General features: G+C 37.1%; 1 protein-coding gene across 1 annotated transcript in view; it reads right to left on the reverse strand.

The window, feature by feature from the left end:
- Window positions 1-26,052, reverse strand: part of NBEAL1 (neurobeachin like 1) — a 195,557-nt gene that overhangs the window by 53,441 nt on the left and 116,064 nt on the right. Inside the window, exons 33-35 of the mRNA XM_080798670.1 lie at window positions 24,255-24,412; window positions 21,789-21,913; window positions 16,443-16,569 (exon numbers count right to left, since the gene is read on the reverse strand). Of these exons, the coding sequence (XP_080654796.1) occupies window positions 16,443-16,569; window positions 21,789-21,913; window positions 24,255-24,412 (410 nt within the window). The remainder of the gene's footprint in view (window positions 1-16,442; window positions 16,570-21,788; window positions 21,914-24,254; window positions 24,413-26,052) is intronic.

Below are 26,052 nucleotides of genomic sequence, written 5' to 3' on the forward strand. Positions count from 1 at the left end.
GTGAGTCTTCTGATGGCTTAGGTGACTTCTGACAGCCAGATACAGAAATAGGAACACCTACCACTCACAGAATGCTATTTGAGTAAATCTTTCAAGCCAGGTGCTTCCTGGTCCCAGATATTTCACATCTGCCCCATTTCCAGGATAGCAATGATTAAGTCTAATTATTCCCCCCAGTGGAGTTCCAGGAGGAAGTATCCTTGAAGTATCAAGTATCACGAACCTAACTGGGGATATTACAGCCCATGACTTAAAGCTAAGCTTTAAAAAAATAAATAAAAATCAAGAATGTCTTTCCTAAACAGTGAAATTCCAATATTTACAGTGATGAAATAGAGAAATAAGTGACCTAAAAGAGTAAATAATCTGAAGGTTATTTATATTTTATAAAAGAAAGGGTTTGGTTTTTTAGTTTGTAATTAATGAGACTGAATATTCACTGAATTCACTAGTCATTAAAGTGAGAAAATAAAATCCCTATTATAAGGCTGATTATATAATATACCAAAGATAGCACCCTATGTAACTAACCTTACCCAATTCCCTGAAAATTATCAAGGAAATCTTATAAATTATTAAAATTATATGAACTTGTTTATGCTAACAAACTATACTGTTGAACCTGGTCAATTTGTAATACTACTAAAATAACTTCCAAAGAAATATATGGCATGTGTAGCTTATAATCCACAAAAAAAGTGATGTTCAGAATAAATACATAATTTATTTATATATATTTATATTTATTTATAAATATATTTATATATATTTATATTTATTTATATATTTATATATATCTACTCATTTATATATATATATATATATATACACTCATTTTTGGCTGAAGGTGAATCTTCACAACAGAAAGTAAAAGGGCAGATGTGTAAATCACAAAATTTGAACACATTCCCTAAAGCACACATAATTCTACTGGCAAAGAATGGCAGTCTTTTGGAATAAGGGGCTTAAATATAATCAACTAAATGATTATTGGCTAACCACCAAGCTACTAACTAACTAAAAGGCCAGTTTTTTTTTTTTTAAAAAAAAAACAGACTTTTTGTCTAAAAACAAAACAAAGTGAAACAAAAACCCAATGAGTACAGACATCAGTAGCAACACGCAGCAGGTAAGACATACTCCACAGAATTAGTCTAGGAAAATCACTAAACAAAAATATCACCACAATAACCACCATTAAAGAAGGGTACAGGAAACCCAAGTGGTTACAATTTATTATCTAAAATGCATAGATTTCACAAAAATTATGAGACTTACAAAGAAAAGGTAAAGTATGAGCTATAAAGACAAACGCAATAAAAAGAAACTGTCTTTGGGGGAACACAGATGTTCAACTTAGTAGACAAAGACTGTAAAGTAGCTATCATAAATACATTAAAACAAGTAAAGTAAACTATGTTTAAAGAACTAAAGTGCATTATGGCAACAAAGCCTAGTCAAATAGAGACTGTCAATTAAAGACAGAAATTACATGTTCACAATAGCCAAACTATGGAAAGAACCTAGATGTCCATCAACAGATGAATGGATAAAGAAGATGTGGTGTGGGGGCGCCTGGGTGGCTCAGTGGGTTAAAGCCGCTGCCTTCAGCTCAGGTCATGATCCCAGCGTCCTGGGATCGAGCCCCGCATCGGGCTTTCTGCTCCGCAGGGAGCCTGCTTCCTGCTTCCTCCCTTCTCTCTCTGCCTGCCTCTCTGCCTACTTGTGATCTGTCTGTCAAATAAATAAATAAAAATCTTTAAAAAAAAAAAAAAAAAAAAAGAAGATGTGGTGTGTATATATATACAATGGAATACTATGCAGCCATCAAAAGAAATGAAATCTTGCCATTTGCGATGACGTAAATGGAACTAGAGGGTATTATGCTTAGAGAAATAAGTCAACTGGAGAAAAACAACTATCACATGATCTCCCTGATATGAGGAAGTGCAGATGCAACGTGGGGGTTTGGGGGTAGGAAAAGAATAAATGAAACAAGATGGGATCGGGAGGGAGACAAACCATAAGAGACTCTTAATCTCACAAAACAAACTGAGGGTTGCCAGGGGGAGTGGGGTAGGCAGAGGGTGGTGAGGTTATGGACATTGGGGAGGGTATGTGCTATGGTGAGTGCTGTGAAGTGTGTAAACCTGGCGATTCACAGACCTGTACCCCTGGGGCTAATAATATATTATATGTTTATAAAAAATAAAATTATTAAAAAAGAGACAGAAATTACATACATATCTGTAAAAAAAAAAAAAAAAGAACCACATGGAAAACTGTCCAATCAAAAAGCATAACTAAATGAAAATCCACCAGAGGGACACAATAGCATATTTGAACTTGCAGAAGACAGACCCAAGACTCTTAAAGACAGTTCAAAACAAACTATCCAATCTGAAGCACACAAAGAAAAAAGAAGCAGAATGAAAACACCTCAAAGCATTATTACCATCATGGGAAAAAAAAAAAAAAATGTGTGCAAAGGAACCCCCAGAAGAAGACAGAAGAAAAAGGGTGAAACATATATTTGAAGAAATAATGCCTGACAACTTCCCAAATAACAATAACAGTAACAACAACAATAATAATAGTAGTAGTAGTAGTAATAATAATCTACACATCCAGGAAGATCTCATGAATATCCAAAGATATCAGGGACATAAAGCCAAGGTGTTGAAAGGTAAGGACAAAAAACACAACAATACAGGACACTAAAAGGTAGTGGGATGATATTCAAAACACTGAAAGGAAAAAAAAACTTGTCCACTAAGAATTGTATATCCAACAAAACTATCCTTTAAAAAAAGAAAGTAATGGTTCCCAGGCAACTGGATAATCACATAAAAAAGAATGAATGTGGACTCCCACATCATACCACATACAAAAATTAACTAAAAATGGATCAAAGACCTAAACGTAAGAGACAATATATAAAACTATTAGAGAATGTAAAACTTCTGTGCATCAATAAAAATGAAGGAAAACACATTCAATGTGAGAACATTTTTCAATTCATACATCTGATAGGACATTTATTCCTAAAATAAAGAACTATTATAACTTAATAATTAAAAGATAACCCAACTTAAAAATGAGCAAAGGATCTGCATAAATATTTGTTCAAAAAAGATATATAAATAGTAAATAAATACATGAAAAGATGCTCGGCATCATTAGTGATTAGGAAAATGCAAATTAAAATTACAAGGTACCATTTCAAATCATACAGGATAGTATAAGTAAACATATAAAAGAACAAACGTTGGGGTAGATGTGGAGAAATTTAAATCTCCATACATTACTTGGGGGAATGTTAAACGGTGTAGTCATTGTGGAAATAATTTTATAATTCCTTAAATAAACATAGAATTACTATATGACTACAAATTCATTCCTATGTATATACCCAATATAAGTGAAAACGTATGTTGACACAAAGATTTGTACATGAATACTCATGAAGTATTATTTTTAATAGCCAAAAAGTAGAAATAACTATAAGTCCATCAATTGATGAGTAAACAAAAGTGGTATAGCCATATGATGGAATATTATTCAACCAAAAAGGAATGAAGTACAGTTACATGCTCCTCTATGAATGAACCTTGAAACATTATCCTGAATGAAATGAGATAGACACAAAAGGACACATATTTTAAGAAAGAAATTAAATGTTGAAAACAGGCAAATCCAATAGAGATAGAAAGCAGATTAGTAGTTTCCAGGGGATGTACAAAGGGGAAAATTGGAAGTGACTATTGAAAAGTACAAGACTTCCTCTCAGACTGATGGAAATGTTCTGGAATTAGTGGTAATGTTCACACTGTGAATATACTAAAACCTGTGGAACAGTACACTTTAACCTAGTAAATTTTATATACGAATATTAATTTTCAAAAAATAGAACTCTAGTTTTTAAAAAGAAGCCAAAAATGGAGGCAAAAATAAAGACTTCCACAGATAACAAAGACTGAGAGAATATGTGGCTATCAGACCTTCCTTATAAGAAAACAACACAAATCCCTCAGGCTGAAAGGAGATGACACCAGATGTACTCTGAAAGTGCACAAAGAAACAAAGTATATAAGCATGGTAATTATCTTCCCTTAAATAATTTAGATAAATGCCTAAAACAGTAGAGGAGTAGGAGTACTTGTTTTGTCTGGTCCCGCGAATTCAGTTAGACAGCTATCAAATCATTCTGAACACCTGTGAACTCAACCAGAAATCTAAGAGAATTGCTGCAATTCTACAAATAGAAAAGTGATCACTTTCTGCAAGAATGACAAGATGGAAAAACTCACCTCAAAAAAGAGAACTAGAGGCAGTAATGACTGCCAGGGGCCTAATCAGTATGGACATGAGTATGATGTCGGAACTAGAGTTCAGAAAAATGATTATAAAGATACTAGCTGGGCTTGAAAAGAGCATAGAAGACACTAGAAAATCCCTTTCTGGAAAAAATGGAAGAATTAAATCTAACCAAGTTGAAATAAAAAAGGCTATTAATGAGATACAATAGGGGCACCTGGGCGGCTCAGTGGGTTAAAGCCACTGCCTTCGGCTCAGGTCATGATCTCAGGGTCCTGGGACTGAGCCCCACATCGGGCTCTCTGCTCCACACGGAGCCTGCTTCCTCCTCTCTCTCTGCCTGCCTCTCTGCCTACTTGTGATCTCTGTCTGTCAAATAAATAAATAAAATCTTTAAAAAAAAAATGAGATACAATAAAAAATGGAGGCTCTAACTACCAGGATAAATGAGAATTTATGATATAGGGAGAATTAGTGATATAGAAGACTAAACGATGGAGAGTAGCTGAGAAAAAGAGAGATAAAAAACTACTGATCACGGAGGAGAATTTGAGAGACAAGTGATAAAGCAAAACAATATTAGAATAATAGGGATCCCAGAAGAAAACAAAAGATTGGGGGGGGCGGCAGAAGGTATGAACTTCCCTGTCTGGGGAAGGAAACAGACATTGAAGTCTAGGAGGCACAGAGAATCCCCCTTCTAAATCAATAAAAATAGGTCCACAGCTGAACATATAGTAGTGTAGCTTGCAAAACTCAGAGACAAAAAGGAAACCCTGAAAGCAGCTCAGGACAAAAGGTCCGTAACCTACAAGGGTAGAGCGCTGGGTGTTATACACAACTATTGAATCGCTGAACACTATGTCAAAAACTAATGGTGTACTATCCAGTGGCTAACCGAACATAATAAAAAAAAATGGCAAGTCCAAATAAATTAAAATTTTATTTAAAAAAAAAAACAAAAAAACCCCCAAACCTACAAGGGCAGAAACATTAGACTGTCAGCAGTCCTATCCACAGAGACCTGGCAGGCCAGAAAGGACTGGCATGATATATTCAGGGTGCTAAAGGAGAAAAATATACATCCAAGAATACATTGTCCAACAAGGCTATCATTCAAAATAGGAGATAAAAAACTTCCAGGACGAACAGAAACTAAACCAGCCCTGCAACAAATATTAAAGAGGATCCTTTAAGAGAAAAGAGACCCCAAAAGTAACACAGACCAGAAAGAAACAGAGGCAATATACAGGAACAGTGACTGTACAGGTAATACAATGGCACTAAATTCCTATCTTTCAACAGTTACTCTGAATGTAAATAGGCTAAATGCTTCCAGTCAAAACGTATCAAATTGGATAAAAAAGCAAGACCCATCGATATGCTCTCTGCAAGAGACTCATTTTAGACCCAAAGACACCTCCAGACTGAAAGTGAGGGGGTGGAAAACCATTTATCATGCTAATGGACATCAAAAGAAAGCTGGGGAAGCAATCCTTGTATGAGACAAATTAGATTTTAACCCAAAGACTGTACTACGTGGTGAGGAAGGACACTGTATCATAATTAAAGGGTCTATTTAACAAGAAGATCTAATAATTGTAAATACTTATGCCCCTAACATGGGAGCAGACAATTATGTAACCAATTAATAACAAAATTAAAGAAATACAATAATAGTGAGGGACTAACTTACAGCAAGTACTTACTTACTTACCGCAAGGGACAGATCATCTAAGCAGAAGATCAACAAGGAAAGAAGGACTTTAAATGACACATTGGACCAGATGGACTTCACAGATATATTCAGAACATTCCATCCTAAAGCAACAGAATACACATCTTCTCGAGTGCACACGGAACATTCTCCAGAAAAAAACCACACACTGGGTCACAAATCAGGTCTCAACCGGTACCAAAAGACTGAGGTTATTCCCTGCACACTTTCAGACCACAATGCTTTGAAACTTCAATTCAATTACAAGAGGAAATTTGGAAAGAACTCAAATACATGGAGGCTAAAGAGCATCCTACTAAACAATGAATGGGTCAACCAGGAAATTAAAGAATTTAAAAAATTCATGGAAACAAATGAAAATGAAAACACAACTGTTCAAAATCTTTGGGATGCAGCAAAGGCAGTCCTAAGAGGGAAGTATAGAGCAATACATGCTTTTCTCAAGAAACAAGAAAGGTCTCAAATACACAACCTAACTTATACCTGTAGGAGCTGGAGAAAGAAGAGCAAATAAAGCCTAAACCCATCAGGAGAAGAGAATAAAGATTAGAGCTGAAATAAATGAAAAGAACCGTATACCAGATCAACGAAACTAGGAGCTGGTTCTTTGAAAGAATTAATAAGACTGATAAACCCCTGGCCAGACTTATCAAAAAGAGATGAGACAAGACCCAGATAAATAAAATCATGAATGAAAGATGAGAGATCACAACCAACAACAAAGACAATTAAAAGAACATACTATGAGCAACTGTATGCCAACAAATTAGACAATCTGGAAAAAAATGGATGCATTCCTAGAGATGTAAACTACCAAAACTGAAACTGGAAGAAACAGAAAACCTAAACAGACCCATAACCAGAAAGGAAATTGAAGGAGTAATCAAAAATCTCCCAACAAAAAAGAGCCCAGGGCCAGGTGGCTTCCTAGGGGAGTCCTACCAAACATTTAAAGAAAAATTAATACCTATTCCTCTGAAGACATGAAACACAGAAATGGAAGGAAAACTTCCAATCTCTTTCTACGAGGGCAATATTACCTTGATCCCAAGGCCAGACAAAGACCCCGACAAAAAGGACAATTATAAACCAATATCCCTGATGAACACAGAATTCTCAGCAACATACTAGCCAATAGGATCCAACAGCACATTAAAAGGATTATTCACCATGACCAAGTGGGATTTATTCCTGAGCTACAAGGGTGGTTTAACATCCACAAATCAATGTGATATACTACATTAATAAAAGAAAGGACAAGAACCATATGATCCTCTCAAACGATGCAGAAAAAGAAATCTGACAAAGTACAGTATCCTTTCTTGACTAAAACTCTTCACAGTGTCAGGATAGAGGAAACATACCTCAAGATCATAAAATCCATGTAAGAAAAGCCCACAGCAAATGTCATTCTTAATGGGGACAACCATGAGATCTTTTCTCTAAGGTCAGAAACATGACCGGGATGTCCACTACCACCACTGTTCAACATAGTATTAGACGTCCTAGCCTCAGCAATCAGACAACAAAAAGAAATAAAAGGCATCCAAATTGGCAAAGAAGTCAAACTCTTACTCTTCGCAGATGACAAACTCTCATTCTTCTACTCTATGTGGAAAACCCAAAAGACTCCACCCCAAAATTGTTAGATCTCATACAGGAATTCAACAAATTGTCAGAATATAAAATCAATGCACAGAAATCAATTGCATTTCTACACACTAATAATGAAACAGAAGAAAGAGAAATTAAGGAGTCAGTTCCATTTACAATTGCACCCAAAATCATAAGATACCTAGAAATAAACCTCACCAAAGAGTAAAAGAATCTGTACTCAGAAAACTATAAAGTACTCATGAAAGAAATTGAGAAAGACACAAAGAAATGGAAAAAATTCCATGCTCATGGATTGGAGGAAAAAATATTAAAATGTCTATGCCACCTAGAACCACCTATACATTCAAGGTACCTATCAAAATACCATCAACTTTTTTCACAGAGGTGGAACAAATGATTCTAAAATTTGTATGGAATCAGAAAAGATCCCAAATAGCCAAAGGAGTGTTGAAAAAGAAAAAAAAAGCTGGTGACATCACAATTCCAACTTCAAGCTCTATTACAGAGCTGTAGTCATCAAGACAGTATGGTACTGGCACAAAAACAGACACACAGATTAGTGGAACAGAAGAGAGAACCCAGAAGTGGACCCTCAACTCTATGGTCAACTAATCTTTGACAAAGTAGGAAAAAAGTCTCTTCAACAAATGGTGTTGGAAAATTGGACAGCCACATGCAGAAGAATGAAACTGGGTCACTTTCTTACACAATAAACAGAAATAAATTCAAAATGGAAGAAAGACCTAAATGTAAGACAGGAAACCATGAGAATCCTAGAGGAAACACAGGCAGCAACCTCTGTGACCTAGACAGGTCTCCAAAGGGAAGGGGAATAAAGGCAAAAATGAAAATTGGGGTTTCATCAAGATAAAAAACTTTTGCTCAGCAAAGTAAACAAAATCCAAAGATAACCGACAGAATGGGAGAAGATATTTGCAAATGTCTTATCGGATGAAGGGCTACTATCCAAAATCTGTAAAGAACTTACCAAACTCAACACCCAAAGAACTAATCAAATCAAGAAACGGGCAGAAGACACGAACAGATATTTCTCCAAAGAAGACATACAAAAGGCCAACAGACCCATGAAAAAATGCTCCACATCGCTTGCCATCAGGGAAATACAAATCAAAACCACAATGAGATACCACCTCACACCGGTCAATGGCTAAAATTAACAAGTCAGGAAACAATGAATGTTGGCAGGGATGTGGAGAAAAGGGAACCCTCTGACACTTCATGGGAATGCAAGCTGGTGCAGTCACTCTGGAAAACTGAATGAAGTTTCTCAAAAAGCTGAAAAATGGAGCTACCCTACAACCCAGCAACTGCACTAGGTATTTACCCCAATGATATAAATGTAGTGACCTGAAGGGGTACCTGCACCCCATGTTTACAGCAGCAATGTCCTCAATAGCCAAACTAAAAAGAACCCAAATGTCCAACAACTGATGAGTGGATAAAGAAGACATGGTATATATAGAGAATGGAATACTACTCAGCCATCAAAAAACGAAATCTTGCTATTTGCGACAATGTGGATAGCGCTAGAGGGTATTATGCTAAGTGAAGTAAGTAAATCAGAGAAAGACAACGTATGATCTCACTCATATGTGGAATTTAAGAAACTAAACAGAGGATCATGGGGGAAGGGAGGGAAAAATAAAACAAGACAATCAGAGAGGGAGACAAACTGTAAGAGACTCTTGGGGGGAGGAGTCAAGATGGCGGAGAAGTAGCAGGCTGAGACGACATCGGGTAGCAGGAGATCAGCTAGATAGTTTATCTAACCATTGTGAACACCTATAAATCCAACGGGAAATCGAAGAGAAGAAGAGCAACAATCCCAGAAACAGAAAATCGATCACTTTCTGAAAGGTAGGACCTGCGGAGAAGTGAATCCAAAGCGACGGGAAGATAGACCCCGGGGGGAGGGGCCGGCACCCGGCAAGCGGCGGAGCGACGGAGCACAAAACCGGGACTTTTAAAAGTCGGCTCCACTGGGAGACATCGCTCCAGAGGCTAAACTGGGGGGAAACCCAGGCGGGGTCAGCATAACCCCAGGACCCGCAGGGTCACAGAAGGACTGGGGATGTCTGAGTGCCGCAGAGCTCGCAGGTATTAGAGCGGGGAAGCCGGCTATAGCGACAAAGCCGAGGAGTGAGCTCTAAGCCCGGGGTTACCTTGTGCCGGTCGCAGGCTGGGTGGGCTCGGAGCGCGGCCGGAGGCCACGGAGACAAAAGCGACCCGGCGCTTTTCTCCAGCTCCAACAATTGACTGCTTTCCTCGAGGCGCGACCGCAAGCCAGGGAGGCGGGGCTATTGGGCGCTTTGCTCTGAGAGTGCACTGAGGAGCGGAACCCCAAGCTCTCGGCTCCTCCGGGCCGGAGACTGGGCGGCCGCCATCTTCATTCCCGTCCTCCGGAACTCTACGGAAAGCGCTCAGGGAACAAAAGCTCCCGAAAGCGAACCCGAGCGGATTACTTAGCCCGGCCCCTGGCAAGGGCGGTGCAATTCCGCCTGCGGCAAAGACACTTGAGAATCACTACAACAGGCCCCTCCCCCAGAAGATCAACAAGAAACCATCCAAAACCAACTTCAGTCACCAAGAACAGCGGAATTCCACAGCAGGAGAAAGCAAATCCTACCTGGACAAAATGACAAGGCGGAAAAACTCACCTCAAAAAAAAGAACAAGAGGCCGTACCGAAGGCTGGAGACCTAATCAATACAGACATAGGTAGCATGACAGATCTAGAGTTCAGAATGACAATTCTCAAGGTTCTAGCCGGGCTCGAAAAAGGCATAGAAGATATTAGAGAAACCCTCTCCGGAGAGATAAAAGCCCTTTCTGGAGAAATAAAAGAACTAAAATCTAACCAAGTTGAAATCAAAAAAGCTATTCATGAGGTGCAATCAAAAATGGAAGCTCTCACTGCCAGGATAAATGAGGCAGAAGAAAGAATTAGTGACATAGAAGACCAAATGACAGAGAATAAAGAAGCTGAGCAAAAGAGAGACAAACAACTACTGGAACACGAGGAGAGGATTCGAGAGATAAGTGACACCATAAGACGACACAACATTAGAATAATTGGGATTCCAGAAGAAGAAGAAAGAGAGAGGGGAGCAGAAGGTATATTGGAGACAATTATTGGAGAGAATTTCCCTAATATGGCAAAGGGAACAAACATCAAAATCCAGGAGATGCTAAGAACGCCCCTCAAAATCAATAAAAATAGGTCCACACCTCGTCACCTGATAGTAAAATTTACAAGTCTTAGCGACAAAGAGAAAATCCTGAAAGCAGCCCGGGAAAAGAAGTCTGTAACATACAAGGGTAAAAACATTAGATTGGCAGCGGACCTATCCACAGAGACCTGGCAGGCCAGAAAGAACTGGCATGATATATTCAGAGCACTAAACGAGAAAAACATGCAGCCAAGAATACTATATCCGGCTAGGCTATCATTGAAAATAGAAGGAGAGATAAAGAGCTTCCAGGACAAACAAAAGCTGAAAGAATTTGCAAACACCAAACCAGCTCTACAGGAAATATTGAAAGGGGTCCTCTAAGCAAAGAGAGACCCTAAAAGTAGTAGATCAGAAAGAAACAGAAACAATATACAGTAACAATCATCTTACAGGCAATACAATGGCACTAAATTCATATCTCTCAATAGTTACCCTGAATGTTAATGGGCTCAATGCCCCAATCAAAAGACACAGGGTATCAGAATGGATAAAAAAACAAAACCCATCCATATGCTGCCTACAAGAAACTCATTTTAGACCCGAAGACACCTCCAGATTTAAAGTGAGGGGGTGGAAAACAATGTACCATGCTAATGGACATCAGAAGAAAGCTGGGGTGGCAATCCTTATATCAGATCAATTAGATTTTAAGCCAAAGACTATAATAAGAGATGAGGAAGGACACTATATCATACTCAAAGGGTCTGTCCAACAAGAAGATCTAACAATCTTAAATATCTATGCCCCTAACATGGGAGCAGCCAACTATATAAACCAATTAATAACAAAATCAAAGAAATACATCAACAGTAATACAATAATAGCAGGGGACTTTAACACTCCCCTCACTGAAATGGACAGATCATCTAAGCAAAAGATCAACAAGGAAATAAAGGCCTTAAATGACACACTGGACCAGATGGACATCACAGATATATTCAGAACATTCCATCCCAAAGCAACAGAATATACATTCTTCTCTAGTGCACATGGAACATTCTCCAGAATAGACCACATCCTGGGTCATAAATCAGGTCTCAATCGGTACCAAAAGATCGAGATCATTCCCTGCATATTTTCAGACCACAATGCTCTGAAGCTCGAACTCAATCACAAGAGGAAATTTGGAAAGAACGCAAATACATGGAGACTAAACAGCATCCTTCTAAAAAATGAATGGGTCAACCAGGAAATTAAAGAAGAATTGAAAAAATTCATGGAAACAAATGATAATGAAAACACAACAGTTCAAAATCTGTGGGACACAACAAAGGCAGTCCTGAGAGGAAAATATATAGCAGTGCAAGCCTTTCTCAAGAAACAAGAAAGGTCTCAAATACACAACCTAACCCTACACCTAAAGGAGCTGGAGAGAGAACAACAAAGAAAGCCTAAACCCAGCAGGAGAAGAGAAATCATAAAGATCAGAGCAGAAATCAATGAAATAGAAACTAAAAAAACAATAGAACAAATCAACAAAACTAGGAGCTGGTTCTTTGAAAGAATTAATAAGATTGATAAGCCCCTGGCCAGACTTCTCAAAAAGAAAAGAGAAAGGACGCAAATAAATAAAATCATGAATGAAAGAGGAGAGATCACAACCAACACCAAAGAAATACAAACAATTATAAGAACATACTACGAGCAACTCTATGGCAACAAATTTGACAACCTGGAAGAAATGGATACATTTCTAGAGATGTATAAACTACCACAACTGAACCAGGAAGAAATAGATAACCTGAACAGACCCATAACCAGTAAGGAGATTGAAACAGTCATCAAAAATCTCCAAACAAACAAAAGTCCAGGACCAGACGGCTTCCCAGGGGAATTCTACCAAACATTTAAAGAAGAATTAATTCCTATTCTCCTGAAACTGTTCCAAAAAATAGAAATGGAAGGAAAACTTCCAAACTCATTCTATGAGGCCAGCATCACCTTGATCCCAAAACCAGACAAGGATCCCACCAAAAAAGAGAATTACAGACCAATATCCTTGATGAACACAGATGCGAAAATTCTCACCAAAATACTGGCCAATAGGATCCAACAGTACATTAAAAGGATTATTCACCACGACCAAGTGGGATTTATTCCAGGGCTGCAAGGTTGGTTCAACATCCGCAAATCCATCAATGTGATACAATACATTAATAAAAGAAAGAGTAAGAACCATATGATACTCTCAATAGATGCTGAAAAAGCATTTGACAAAGTGCAGCATCCCTTCCTGATCAAAACTCTTCAAAGTGTAGGGATAGAAGGCACATACCTCAATATTATCAAAGCCATCTATGAAAAACCCACCGCAAATATCATTCTCAATGGAGAAAAACTGAAAGCTTTTCCGCTAAGGTCAGGAACACGGCAGGGATGTCCGTTATCACCACTGCTGTTCAACATAGTACTAGAAGTCCTAGCCTCAGCAATCAGACAACAAAAAGAAATTAAAGGCATCCAAATCGGCAAAGAAGAAGTCAAACTATCACTCTTTGCAGATGATATGATACTATATGTGGAAAACCCAAAAGGCTCCACTCCAAAACTGCTAGAACTTATACAGGAATTCAGTAAAGTGTCAGGATATAAAGTCAATGCACAGAAATCAGTCGCATTTCTTTACACTAACAACAAGACAGAAGAAAGAGAAATTGAGGAGTCAGTCCCATTTACAATCGTACCCAAAACCATAAGATACCTAGGAATAAATCTAACCAAAGAGGCAAAGAATCTATACTCAGAAAACTATAAAGTACTCATGAAAGAAATTGAGGAAGACACAAAGAAATGGAAAAATATTCCATGCTCATGGATTGGAAGAACAAATATTGTGAAAATGTCTATTTTACCTAAAGCAATCTACACATTTAATGCAATCCCTATCAAAATCCCATCCATTTTTTTTAAAGAAATAGAACAAATAATCCTAAAATTTATATGGAACCAGAAAAGACCTCGAATAGCCAAAGGAATATTGAAAAAGAAAGCCAAAGTCGGTGGTATCACAATTCCAGACTTCAAGCTCTATTACAAAGCTGTCATCATCAAGACAGTATGGTACTGGCACAAAAACAGACATATAGACCAATGGAACAGAATAGAGAGCCCAGAAATAGACCCTCAACTCTATGGTCAACTAATCTTCGACAAAGCAGGAAAGAATATCCAATGGAAAAAAGACAGCCTCTTCAACAAATGGTGCTGGGAAAATTGGACAGCCACATGCAGAAAAATGAAATTGGACTATTTCCTTACACCACACACGAAAATAGACTCAAAGTGGATGAAGGACCTCAATGTGCGAAAGGAATCTATCAAAATCCTTGAGGAGAATGCAGGCAGCAACCTCTTTGACCTCCACCGCAGCAACTTCTTCCTAGGAACATCGCCAAAGGCAACAGAAGCAAGGGCAAAAATGAACTATTGGGATTTCATCAAGATCAAAAGCTTTTGCACAGCAAAGGAAACAGTTAACAAAACCAAAAGACAACTGACAGAATGGGAGAAGATATTTGCAAACGACATATCAGATAAAGGGCTCGTATCCAAAATCTATAAAGAGCTTATCAAACTCAATACCCAAAGAACAAATAATCCAGTCAAGAAATGGGCAGAGGACATGAACAGACATTTCTGCAAGGAAGACATCCAGATGGCCAACAGACACATGAAAAAATGCTCCACATCACTCGGCATCAGGGAAATACAAATCAAAACCACAATGAGATACCACCTCACACCAGTCAGAATGGCTAAAATTAACAAGTCAAGAAATGACAGATGCTGGCGAGGATGCGGAGAGAGGGGAACCCTCCTACACTGTTGGTGGGAATGCAAGCTGGTGCAACCACTCTGGAAAACAGTGTGGAGGTTCCTCAAAAAACTGAAAATAGAGCTACCCTACGACCCAGCAATTGCACTCCTGGGTATATATCCTAAAGATACAAACGTGGTGCTCCGAAGGGGCACGTGCACCCGAATGTTTATAGCAGCAATGTCCACAATAGCCAAACTGTGGAAAGCGCCTAGATGTCCATCAACAGATGAATGGATAAAGAAGATGTGGTATATATACACAATGGAATACTATGCAGCCATCAAAAGACATGAAATCTTGCCATTTGCGACGACGTGGATGGAACTAGAGGGTATCATGCTTAGCGAAATAAGTCAATCGGAGAAATATAACTATCATATGATCTCTTTGATATGAGGAAGTGGAGATGCAAGGTGGGGGGGTTTGGGGGGAGGTAGGAAAAGAAAAAATGAAAAGATGGGATTGGGAGGGAGACAAACCATAAAAGACTCAATCTCAAGAAACAGACTGAGGGTTGCGGGGGGGAAGGGGGACGGGAGAGGGTGGTGGGGAAATGGACATTGGGGAGGGTATGTGCTATGATGAGTGCTGTGAAATGTGTAAACCAGACGATTCACAGACCTGTACCCCTGGGGATAAAAATACATTATATGTTTATTAAAATAAAAAAATTAAAAAAAAAAAAAAAAAAAAAAAAAAAAACTGTAAGAGACTCTTGATCATAGGAAACAAACGGAGGGTTGCTGGAGGGGAGGTGAGGCAGGGGGATGGTGCAACTCGGTGATGGGCCATCAAGGAGAGCATGTGATGGAATGAGCAATGTGTATTATATAAGACGGAACACTGAACTCTACCTCGAAACTAATAATATGCTATATGTTAATTAGTTGAACTTAAATTTTAAAATATAGTAAAAAATAAACTGTATTATTGGGGTTAAAACATATGAAAGCTTATATTGATGACAATAACAACACAAAGGAGAGATAAGGAAATCAATATATTTTCTGTTAATACTGATAGACCCTTAACAGCTGACATAGCAGTAACAGATCGATTCTGGAAATACAGTTGACCCTTGAATAATGCAGGGGTTAGTGGCACTGAACCCTTTGTAGTCAAAAATCCATGAATAAATCTGAGTCCCTAAAAATTTAACTATTGATTGCCTACTGTTGACCAGAAGCCTTACCAATAATATATATAGTCAATAATACATATTGTATTCTTATAATAAAGTAAGCTAGAGAAAAGAAAATGTTTTTATTTTTATTTATTTTTATTTTTTAAAGATTTTATTTATTTATTTGAGAGAGAGAGAGAGAGAATGAGAGAGAGAGAGACCATGAGAGGAGAGAGGTCAGTGGGAGAAGCAGACTCCCCGCTGAGCAGGGAGCCCAATGTGGGACTCGATCCTGGGACTCCAGGATCATGACCTGAGCTGAAGGCAGTCGCTTAACCAACTGAGCCACCCAGGTGCCCAAGAAAATGTTTTTAAGTAAATTACTCAGAAAATACATTTATAGTACTATACTGTATTTAGTGAAAAAAATTGTATATATATGGACCCATGCAGTTCAAACTTTTATTATTCAGGGTCAATGTACTTAGGATTATAAGCAAATATCTTCCACAATTTTATAGCTCCATTTTTCAGAACAAAATACTTTTTAATTCTTTCAAATACTTATACATACATATTTACTCTGGCTGTTAAGTCATCTTCTGGAAGGTCTAATTTATCCTCCTCCATATTGCTAACTTTTACTTGTTTCACTACTTCCAAAAGCAATGAATCACTGGAAGGCTGTGAGTGTTGGACACCTGTTTAAATAAATACAAAATATCCATTAAACACAGTAAAAAAAAATCTTATTACAGTCCTTCTATAATTCCTATTAATTACATAATAACAATAATGTGTATTTTAAGTAAAGGAGAATGGCAGGGGAATTGGGTGAAGGAGTCAAAAGGTATAAACTTCCAGTTGTAAGATAATAAAGTACTGGGCATATAATGGGCATGAGGACCAGTTAACAATGCTATATGGCATAGCTGAAAGTTGCTATGAGAGATCCTAAAAGGTCTCATCATTAGGGAAGAAAATTTTGTAACTATATGATGTGATGGATGTTAACTGTACACTGCTCTGATCATTTTGCAACATGTGCATATCTCAAGTCATTATGCTTTACACCTTACACTGTACTGTATGTCAATTATATCTTAATAAAACTGGAAAAAAACTAAGAAGGACTTAACATTTTCTAAGACAAAAAAGCAATTTACAAGGTCCCTGGTGACTCAGTTGGTTATGCGTCGGCTCTTGGTTTAGGCTCAGGTGGGGGTGTGGGATTGAGCACTGTGTGGGGCTCTGTGCCCAGAGGTGAGTATACTTGGGATTCTCTCTCTCTCCCTCTGCTCCTCACACCTCTGCCCCCGCCCCTGCACTCATGAGCTCTCTCTCAAATAAATCTTTTTTTTTGAAGATTTTATTTATTTTTTTGATAGAGACATAGCGAGAGAGGGAACACAAGCAAGAGGAGTGGGAGAGGGAGAAGCAGGCTTCCTGTCAAGCAGGGAGCCCGACGCAGGGCTCGATCCGAGGACCCTGGGATCACGACCCTAGCCGAAGACAGCTGCCAAATGACTGAGCCACCTAGGCACCCCTCTCTTAAATAAATCTTAGAAAAAAAAAAAACCTCAATTTACCACAGAAAAATTTTTATACATGATTCAGAGTAATCTAGGTCATTTGCGATCTTAAACACTATTACATGTATAATAAAAGGAATAAATGTTTTAAAAATATGTTATCTATTTTAATGATGGTATTATTTATATTTCAAAATGGGCCAAGTAATCTCTTTAGTTCTAAAGTATGCCAATAAGTCATAGAAAGAATTATTCTCACTGTATTAACTTAATAGAACTATTCTTACTTTGTATTTGTACTAAGGAAATATTAAGAAAGAAGATGATAAATTATCTTTAATTGGAAGAGAATACATAACCCAAGAGCTAAAGTTGTTTTTTTTTTCTTCTGGTGTACATGAAATTTAATAAGTAATTCTGGATACAAATATATGCAATAAATGCAATACATTTTATAAACTATACATTTTATAAGAAGGCGGGGCTAGTATAATGGGAAGAATGAAGGCTGTGAAGTGGTAAACTTAAATTCAGATTCTGTTCTACCACTTATTAACCAGGTGACTCCTCTGAATCTGTTTTCTTAACTGTGAAATGGAGATGCATCACATCACAGTAAGTATAAGATAAACGGCAGCTATCATTATTATACATCCACTTCTCAATTACCTGAGTGACATAAGAATAGTAATAAAAATAACTGCAAAATTTATAGGTAGGACTGGGAAAAATTTACATATGTAACTATGAATAAAGATATTTCAGTTGTGGGAAATAAAAATAATTCATACTAGTGAAGCCTTGTTAAGATTCTCTCTGTTCCTCTGCCCCTCCACCCCTCCCTAATGAAAAAGAAAGCAAAACAAAACAAAAAAAAAACCCCAAGTAACAAAACATTATAAAGATGATAAATCCTCCCTTAGTTTTTCAAATGGTATCATTGCTCAGACATAAAAAACGAGTCAACATAATGTAAAATTGCATTCTTCTATGTAAACCTGCTTTGATCACACCTTTGTCTATACCTAGGAAGTACCGGCTCACACTTTTCCTGAACAATTTACTATTTTTACTGAACATGTTTCTTCATGTAGCCTAATTTATTTCATATGGCAAAATTTATTGTTAAACACTTAATTAAACAAAGCACATGAGAATATGCAATGAAAACTGAAAATAAGGAATCTAGATAATCTGACACAAATAGAAAACAGACTTTATGAAGATGAATGACATTACTCCATTAAGAGTATAAGTTCAAAATTTGATAAGATTGGTGAATAAGGGGTACCTGGATGGCTCAGTGGGTTAAAGCCTCCGCCTTTGGCCCAGGGTCCTGGGTTGGAGCCTCAGGGCAACCTCCCTGTTCACTGGGGAGCCTACTTCTCCCTCTTCCTCTGCCCCTCCCCCCTGCTTGTGCTCTCTGCCTCTCAAATAATTTTTTTTTTAAAGGAAGATTGGTGAATAAAATGAGGATGGAAAACACGTCAGGCAAAGAGGCCAGCTGGGAAACTACTGTTAATTTTAGGAAAAGTTAGCACTAAGCTAAGCCATGGCAACAGCAAAGGGAATGAGAATAAGAAAAAACATTCAAAAGATGTGTAAGGGAGAATTAACAGGACATTATACCTATTATGTGTAGGGAATTAGGAGGGATAAGGATAGATTCATGGTTAATATTAACGATTCTGAGTAAGTAATAGATGGAGAAAATAAAACTACAACCAAGATACAAGAAAAGCAGAGTCTAGGGTGAGGAGTAGGCAAATGAGCAAGATAATGAATTCAGTTTCAGAACTTTTATATGGAGGTCTCTGTGGAAGAAGTATCCCAACAGGCAGACACGCATTTGGAAACCTTGGTCTAAAGTTCAAAAGGCAGGTAAGAATTAGAAATACAGGCAAGAAAGCATCATTTCATATATACTGGTAAGGTCATGAAATCACCACTTCACAGAAAGCGTAAGTAAAAGGCAAAATGGTATGGATCGGGGAACACAATCATTTAAAAGGTGACCAAGAAAAGAAGACTAAAAATTGGTAAAACAAAAAACAAAAAACAAAAAAAAACCAAAGAAACAAATTAAAAAAGTAGGAGGTTAAGCACCAGCGCTAGAAAAAAATATATACTTATACAGGAGGATTACTACCTAAATTCAGAGATAATAGAAACAGTGTAAGGACTAAAAATAAGTTGTTGCAAATACTCAGGAAAGAGTATTTCTAATGAAGAAGTAAGGGCAAAAAAAATTCTCTAAAACCCAAACCAAACCAAAACAAACAACAAAAAAACAAACAAAACCTTTTTTTCTCTAAAACCAAGTATTTTTTAAAAATATTTTATTTATTTATTTGACACAGAGAGAGAGAGATCACAAGTAGGCAGAGAGGCAGGCAGAAAGAGAGAAAGGGGGAAGCAGGCTCCCTGCTGAGCAGAGAGCCCGATGCGGGGCTCGATCCCAAGACCCTGAGATCATGATCTGAGCCGAAGGCATAAGCTTAACCCACTAAGCTACCCACCCAGGTGTCCCACTAACTACTTAAATTCCATAATTTGTAAGTGGTTGTGCTCCAAAAGATACCTTACAAATCACCTGTTTAATTCACATTGAATTTCTCATCAAAAATGTTACAGATAATAGTTAATTTTGTAGTTTAGCCCACAATGTAAAAACTATTCTGCACATTTGCAATGGGATGCTTGCAAATGTTAAACAAAACAAGAAAATATTTTTAAAATACTATGAATTCTGGAAGCTGATGAAAATACTTAAAGACAAAAATAAGGAATAGGTAGAACATTTTACAATTACTTCTGAAGGATAATTTGGAAACTTTAAAGAGCTTTAGAGATTGATAACACTATGAATTTTTGTTTCTTCTGTACTATCTTTTTGTCACTATTATACTTGGGGTGTATTTGAAAATTAGGTAAGGAGAAAAACTGAGAAATGAAAAAAAGAAAGAACACGAGTTTTCCTAGATTTATTTAAAACCAAGAAGAAGGGACACAAAATTGTATCTGTGTACCAGTATAAAGGGGTGAGGAGAGGAAGAGGAACAGGAAATTTCCTGGGAGGGATTTCTTCACAAAAAAGAAGAAAACAATAGGGGACACTATTCTTTAAGAATTACTAGATTCAAGTCATTCACCAAAGATATTTGCTGAGTGATAAGTATAGTAAAATTTCAAGGAGTAGAGAAAGTATAATTGTTTCAAGATACGTACAGGGAGAACAAGCTGTATGCAAGCAACTTCATGTATAAGATACTCTTAGAGTTTCTTTCATGGGTAGGGCCATTATTTTGCATTAAAGGAAATGAGTTACTGCATCTGATTTATTTTAGGATGTAAAACTGTAAATGCCAGGCATCACAGATAGCACTCTTGATTAATTTATGGCATCAACTGTATTGGCCAATATATTAAGGCAACTTTAAAAAGACTTAAAAACTAGTACTTGAATTTCATCTAAAACTTAGTCACTGAACACAAGGTGGCTATGATAAAGCAAGTTAGTACACATATGACTGCCAATGACTTGACAGTCAATATTTTGGGTGTTTCACAGACCTGTCTTCAAAAAGGGAGATATGAACTCAGATGGTTAGAAAGGCGGGGTTTCCTAAAGAGTTGTAGAGACTCTTTGAAATCTGTTTCGAAATACTGCTAAGCTATGTGTTTTTGTACTTTTCTCTAGGAAGGCATTGGCCCATCTAAGATACTAAAGGTTTAAAAAGAACAGGTTAGGGGCACCTGGGTGGCTCAGTGGGGTAAAGCCTCTGCCTTTGGCTCAGGTCATGATCCCAGGGTCCTGGGATCGAGCCACGTGTCAGGCTCTCTGCTCACTGGGGAGCCTGCTTCCTCCTCTCTCTCTGCCTGCTTCTCTGTCTACTTGTGATCTCTATCAAATAAATAAATAAAATCTTTAAAAAAAAAAAAAAGAAGAGGTTATAAAACAAAGATGGAAAGCATTGTTAAGAATTCTAAATATATCTAACATTAGCCTCAGTCATGGTAAGCAAACTAAGGGAAAAGAAACACTGTTTCAATATACCATAATGGATGCAAGAGATAGTACATTGCACATAAACTACAGTATCATTTTAGGATTATAATTATGTTTTTCTTTGAAAAATTACAATTAATTCATAAAGTAATTCATCTTAGATTTAGGCCAAAGGTAACAGAATTTAACCTTTACAACCCGTTAAGTATCAACTAATTTCTGTACAACAAAGCTTTGTAAATAGTATCTTAACATTTTAAAAACAAAATGGCACCCTTCATTCCTGAGTAAGCAATTCTGAAACAATTAACAAAAACAATAACCAACCCACTAATACCCTCATTAAGATAACAAATATTAAACAAGCATCAGAACTCACCTAGATTATCTCTCAATGCACTAGCGTCTTCATGAGTTTTGAAGTTATAATTTGGCACCAATTTAAGTCTCATGCGGGAGTAATTTTCTACATTAGCTAGTTTCCAGTGAATTGGGCTTTGTTTCCTATGAATATTCATAAGTAAACAAGTATAATTACTTAGCTTGAAGTTACAAAGATTGGTTGATTAAAATAGAGTAAGAAAGTATCAGGAATTTTGCATTTGTTTAGCACCATTTTATAAAAACACATTCATTATCTCGTTTGACCCAAAGAACCCTGAAAGAAAACCAGTGTGGATATGCACAGCTGCAGTGAAGAACCTAAGACAGGCTAAATTACTTGCCTGAGATGCCAAGTTGTTTGCAGGTATCAGAAATAAGAATTGAACATAAATCTTCACACTTATAGCCTGGTATCTTTCACTCTTTAACTGTTCAATGGAAGTTCTTAATTAGCTATACAATGAATTTATTCTAATACAGTGTTCAAAGTAAAATAATTTTACTATGAATAACGAGAATATAATTGATCTAAATATAAGAGCTAAAACTCTTAGAAGAAAAAACAGGAGCAAATCTTGTTACCTGGATTTGGGAATGGTTTCTTAGATATTATATCAAAAACAAACAACAAAAGGAAAAAAAAGAGATAAATTGCACTTTGAAATTTAAAAAAATTCGTATACCAAAGGCAATTATCAAGAAAGTGAAAAGATAACCTAAATATTTACAAATCACATATCTGGTAAGGGTCTATTATTGAGAAAAAGAACTCTTACAATTCAAACATAAAATGTCAATCTCATTTAAAAATGGGCAAAGAACTTGAATAGACATTTCTTCAAAAAGATATACAAATGGCCAACAAGTACATGAAAAGATACTCAATGTCACTGGTCATTAGGAAATACAAATACAAAATCATACAATACCACTTTATATCCACAAGGAAAGTCATAATTTTAAAAACTGGAAAAATTTTACAGGTACTGGTAAGGTTGTGGAGAAACTAGAACCCACAAACAATGCTGATGGGAATGTTAAATGATGAAGTTGCCGTGGACAAATGGCAATTCCTCAGTAAGTCAGACAATGGATTATCTCATGACCTAGCAATTTTATTTGTACGTGTATACTTTTTTAAAAGAACTAAAAGGGGCGCCTGGGTGGCTCAGTGGGTTAAAGCCTCTGCCTTCGGCTCAGGTCATGATCCCAGGGTCCTGGGATCGAGCCCCGCATCGGGCTCTCTGCTCAGCGGGGAGCCTGCTTCCTCCTCCCTCTCTCTCTTCCTGCCTCTCCGCCTACTTGTGATCTCTGTCTGTCAAATAAATAATAAAATTAAAAAAAAAAAATTTAATTAAAAAAAAAAAATAAAAAAATAAAAGAACTAAAAAACAGATGTTGAGGGGTGCCTAGGTGGCTCAGTTGGTTAAGCATATGCCTTTAGCTCAGGTCATGATCCTGGAGTCCTAGGCCTGCATCAGGCTCCCTGCTCAGGGTGGAGCCTGCTTCTCCCTCTGCCCCGGACCCCACTCATGATCTCTTCTCTTTCAAATAAATAGAATCTTAAAAATAAGAAATTTAAAAAATACTGACACAAACACTTGTTCACAAATGTTCACAGCAGTACTATTTATAATAGCCATATGGAAAACCCAAATGTCTATCATCTGGTGAATGAAGAGACAAAATGTGGAATAGCCACACAATGGATTATATGGCCATTAAAAAAGAAGCGCTGATACATACTACAATACAATGAAAACATAATGCTAAGTGAAAGGATTAAGGCCACATATTATATGACTCTATTTATATAAAGTATCAAGAATACACAAATTCATAGAGAAAGAAAATGGATTGGTGGTTGCCAGGAGCTGGGTAAAGGAATAGAGAATGATTGCCTAACAGGTCCAGGGTTTCTTGTTGCAGTAATGAAAATGTTCTGAAGCTAGACAGTGGTAATGACTGCACATTGTGAATGTACTTAATGTCACTAAATTGGATATTTTTAAGTGGCTAAAATGGTAAAGTTTGTATTATGTGTATTTTACCACAATAAAAGGGGTATATTATATATATATTTTATGTTACCTTATTTTTTTTATATATATATATGTAATTCAGAAAAACGTATGTGACTTAGGATCAAGTAAATTGTAAAACAGTGAAACACATAACATCACTAACTAGCTCAAAGAGGCAGTATCAGGAAGACAGATTCAAGACCTAAATTCTACATCACAGGGTAAAAGGAAGGGAAGTAACTCCATGTGAAAAACATATTATACAAAGCTCTAAACATTCCAGACCTGTAATTCACAAAAAGAAAACCAAATTAATTAAACGCAATTTTTTATAAGTTGAATGTTTTAAAAATCGGATTAGAGAGGTCACTGGCTCAAAAAGTTCTAGGCAGGCGTTCTAAAGAACAAAGGGTATTTGATAAATAATATCCTCCTACCTTTTGGCCCAAGGTCCCCTTTCAGATGTGAGGTAGAGCTGTACTGCCTTCCAGCGTCTCAGAGTGATTAACTGTTGGCTGCTAAGTTGTTTAAGTGTATTATTATACCTCAAGTTCTCGTGCCGTGCTTTCCTATTAAATGGTTCCACAAAAAATTCCTGAAACAGCAATAAATAATATCATTGAATCATTTATTTAAAGAATTTTAAAAACCTGGGGCGCCTGGGTGGCTCAGTGGGTTAAAGCCTCTGCCTTCGGCTCAGGTCATGATCTCAGGGTCCGGGGATCGAGGCCCGCATCGGGCTCTCTGCTCAGGAGGGAGCCTGCTTCCCTCCTCTCTCTCTCTGCCTGCCTCTCTGCCTAGTTGTGATCTCTGTCTGTCAAATAAATAAATAAAATCTTAAAAAAAAAAAAAAAGAATTTTAAAAACCTGACCCAAAAAAAACATGCAGTAAAGGAAAGAAGCTGGTAACCAACAGTACTTTCTTGTTCCATTAGAATAACTTTCTTTAATGAAGCATATGATTCTAACTATAGTTTATCTGTATTTTGTAAAACTTAAAAAATTAACCATGTGAAGAACTTCAAAAGTGTAATGTACCTCAATACAGGATTTTTTTTATAGAAACTCAGAATTATTAACCTCATACAGTCAAATAAAATGATCTTCCTTTGGGATCCTTTGGTTTTTAAGGCAATGGAATGAGACTCATGCTTAAAATAAAGCAGAAGGAAGAGCAACCACATCCATACTAATACTGGGGACCGGAAAAGAAATGCCAAAGACAAAAGAAATCTACAGGGGCAAATCTCTCACAATGAGAAATTTCATCATTTGGACTGCTGCTCTCTGAATAACATCCTAGTTATTAGCAAATGAATTCACATACTTCGTCCAGTTTTCAGGATAAAATAGACCCTGACAATAGGTTCTATCAGGATATAACATTAAGCCCTGAAATTCAAGTTTTATAGTTTTCTAAAAAATTTTATTTATTTGAGAGAGAGAGATAGTGATAGTGATAGTGAGAGAAAGCACAAGTGGGGAGAAGAGGGAGAAGCAGGGAGCTCAGCAGGGAGCCCGATATGGGGCTTGATCCCAGGACCCAGGACGATGACCCAAGCCGAAGGCAGACACCCAACCAACTGAGCCACCCAGGCGCCCCAAGTTTTATAGTTTTCAAAAAGACAAGCGGTAAGACTGACTTATCTGACTCAAATTGACATTTATCTATCAGGAATTAAATTAACAGTATTAATTCGTTTCAAAAAATCAATACTGAATTACACTGAAAACAGTTAAAGACATGGATTTAAAAGACATCTTTTATTTATTTTTTATTATTATTTTTTAAATTATGTTACGTTAGTCATCATACAGTAGATCATTAGTTTTTGATGTAGTGTTCCATGATTCACTGTTTGCCTATAACATATCTTTAGAGAGGTAGTACAGCAGAGTGTGGTTAAGAATATAACTTTGTGGGCTCAAATGGTTAAGTGCCTGTTTTGGCTCAGGTCATGATCTTGATCTTGGGGTCCTGAGATCAGCCTTGCATCGGGCTCAGTGGGGAGTCTGAGTCTCCCTTTCCCTCTGTCCCTGCCCTCAGCTTGTTGTGTTTATGCTCTCTTTCTCTCAAATAAATAAAACCTCAAAAAAAAAAAAAAAAAGTAACTCTGGAGTTAGACCTGGGTACAAATCTTAGCTACTTAATTCTCTGAGGCCCAGTATCCTCAACTCTAAGATGAAGCTGACAATAATTGTCATCAAAAAAGATTAAGATTTAAAGTGCTTAAT

Source organism: Martes martes, assembly GCF_963455335.1.
Source record: "Martes martes genome assembly, chromosome: 3".
Lineage (NCBI taxonomy): Eukaryota > Metazoa > Chordata > Mammalia > Carnivora > Mustelidae > Martes > Martes martes.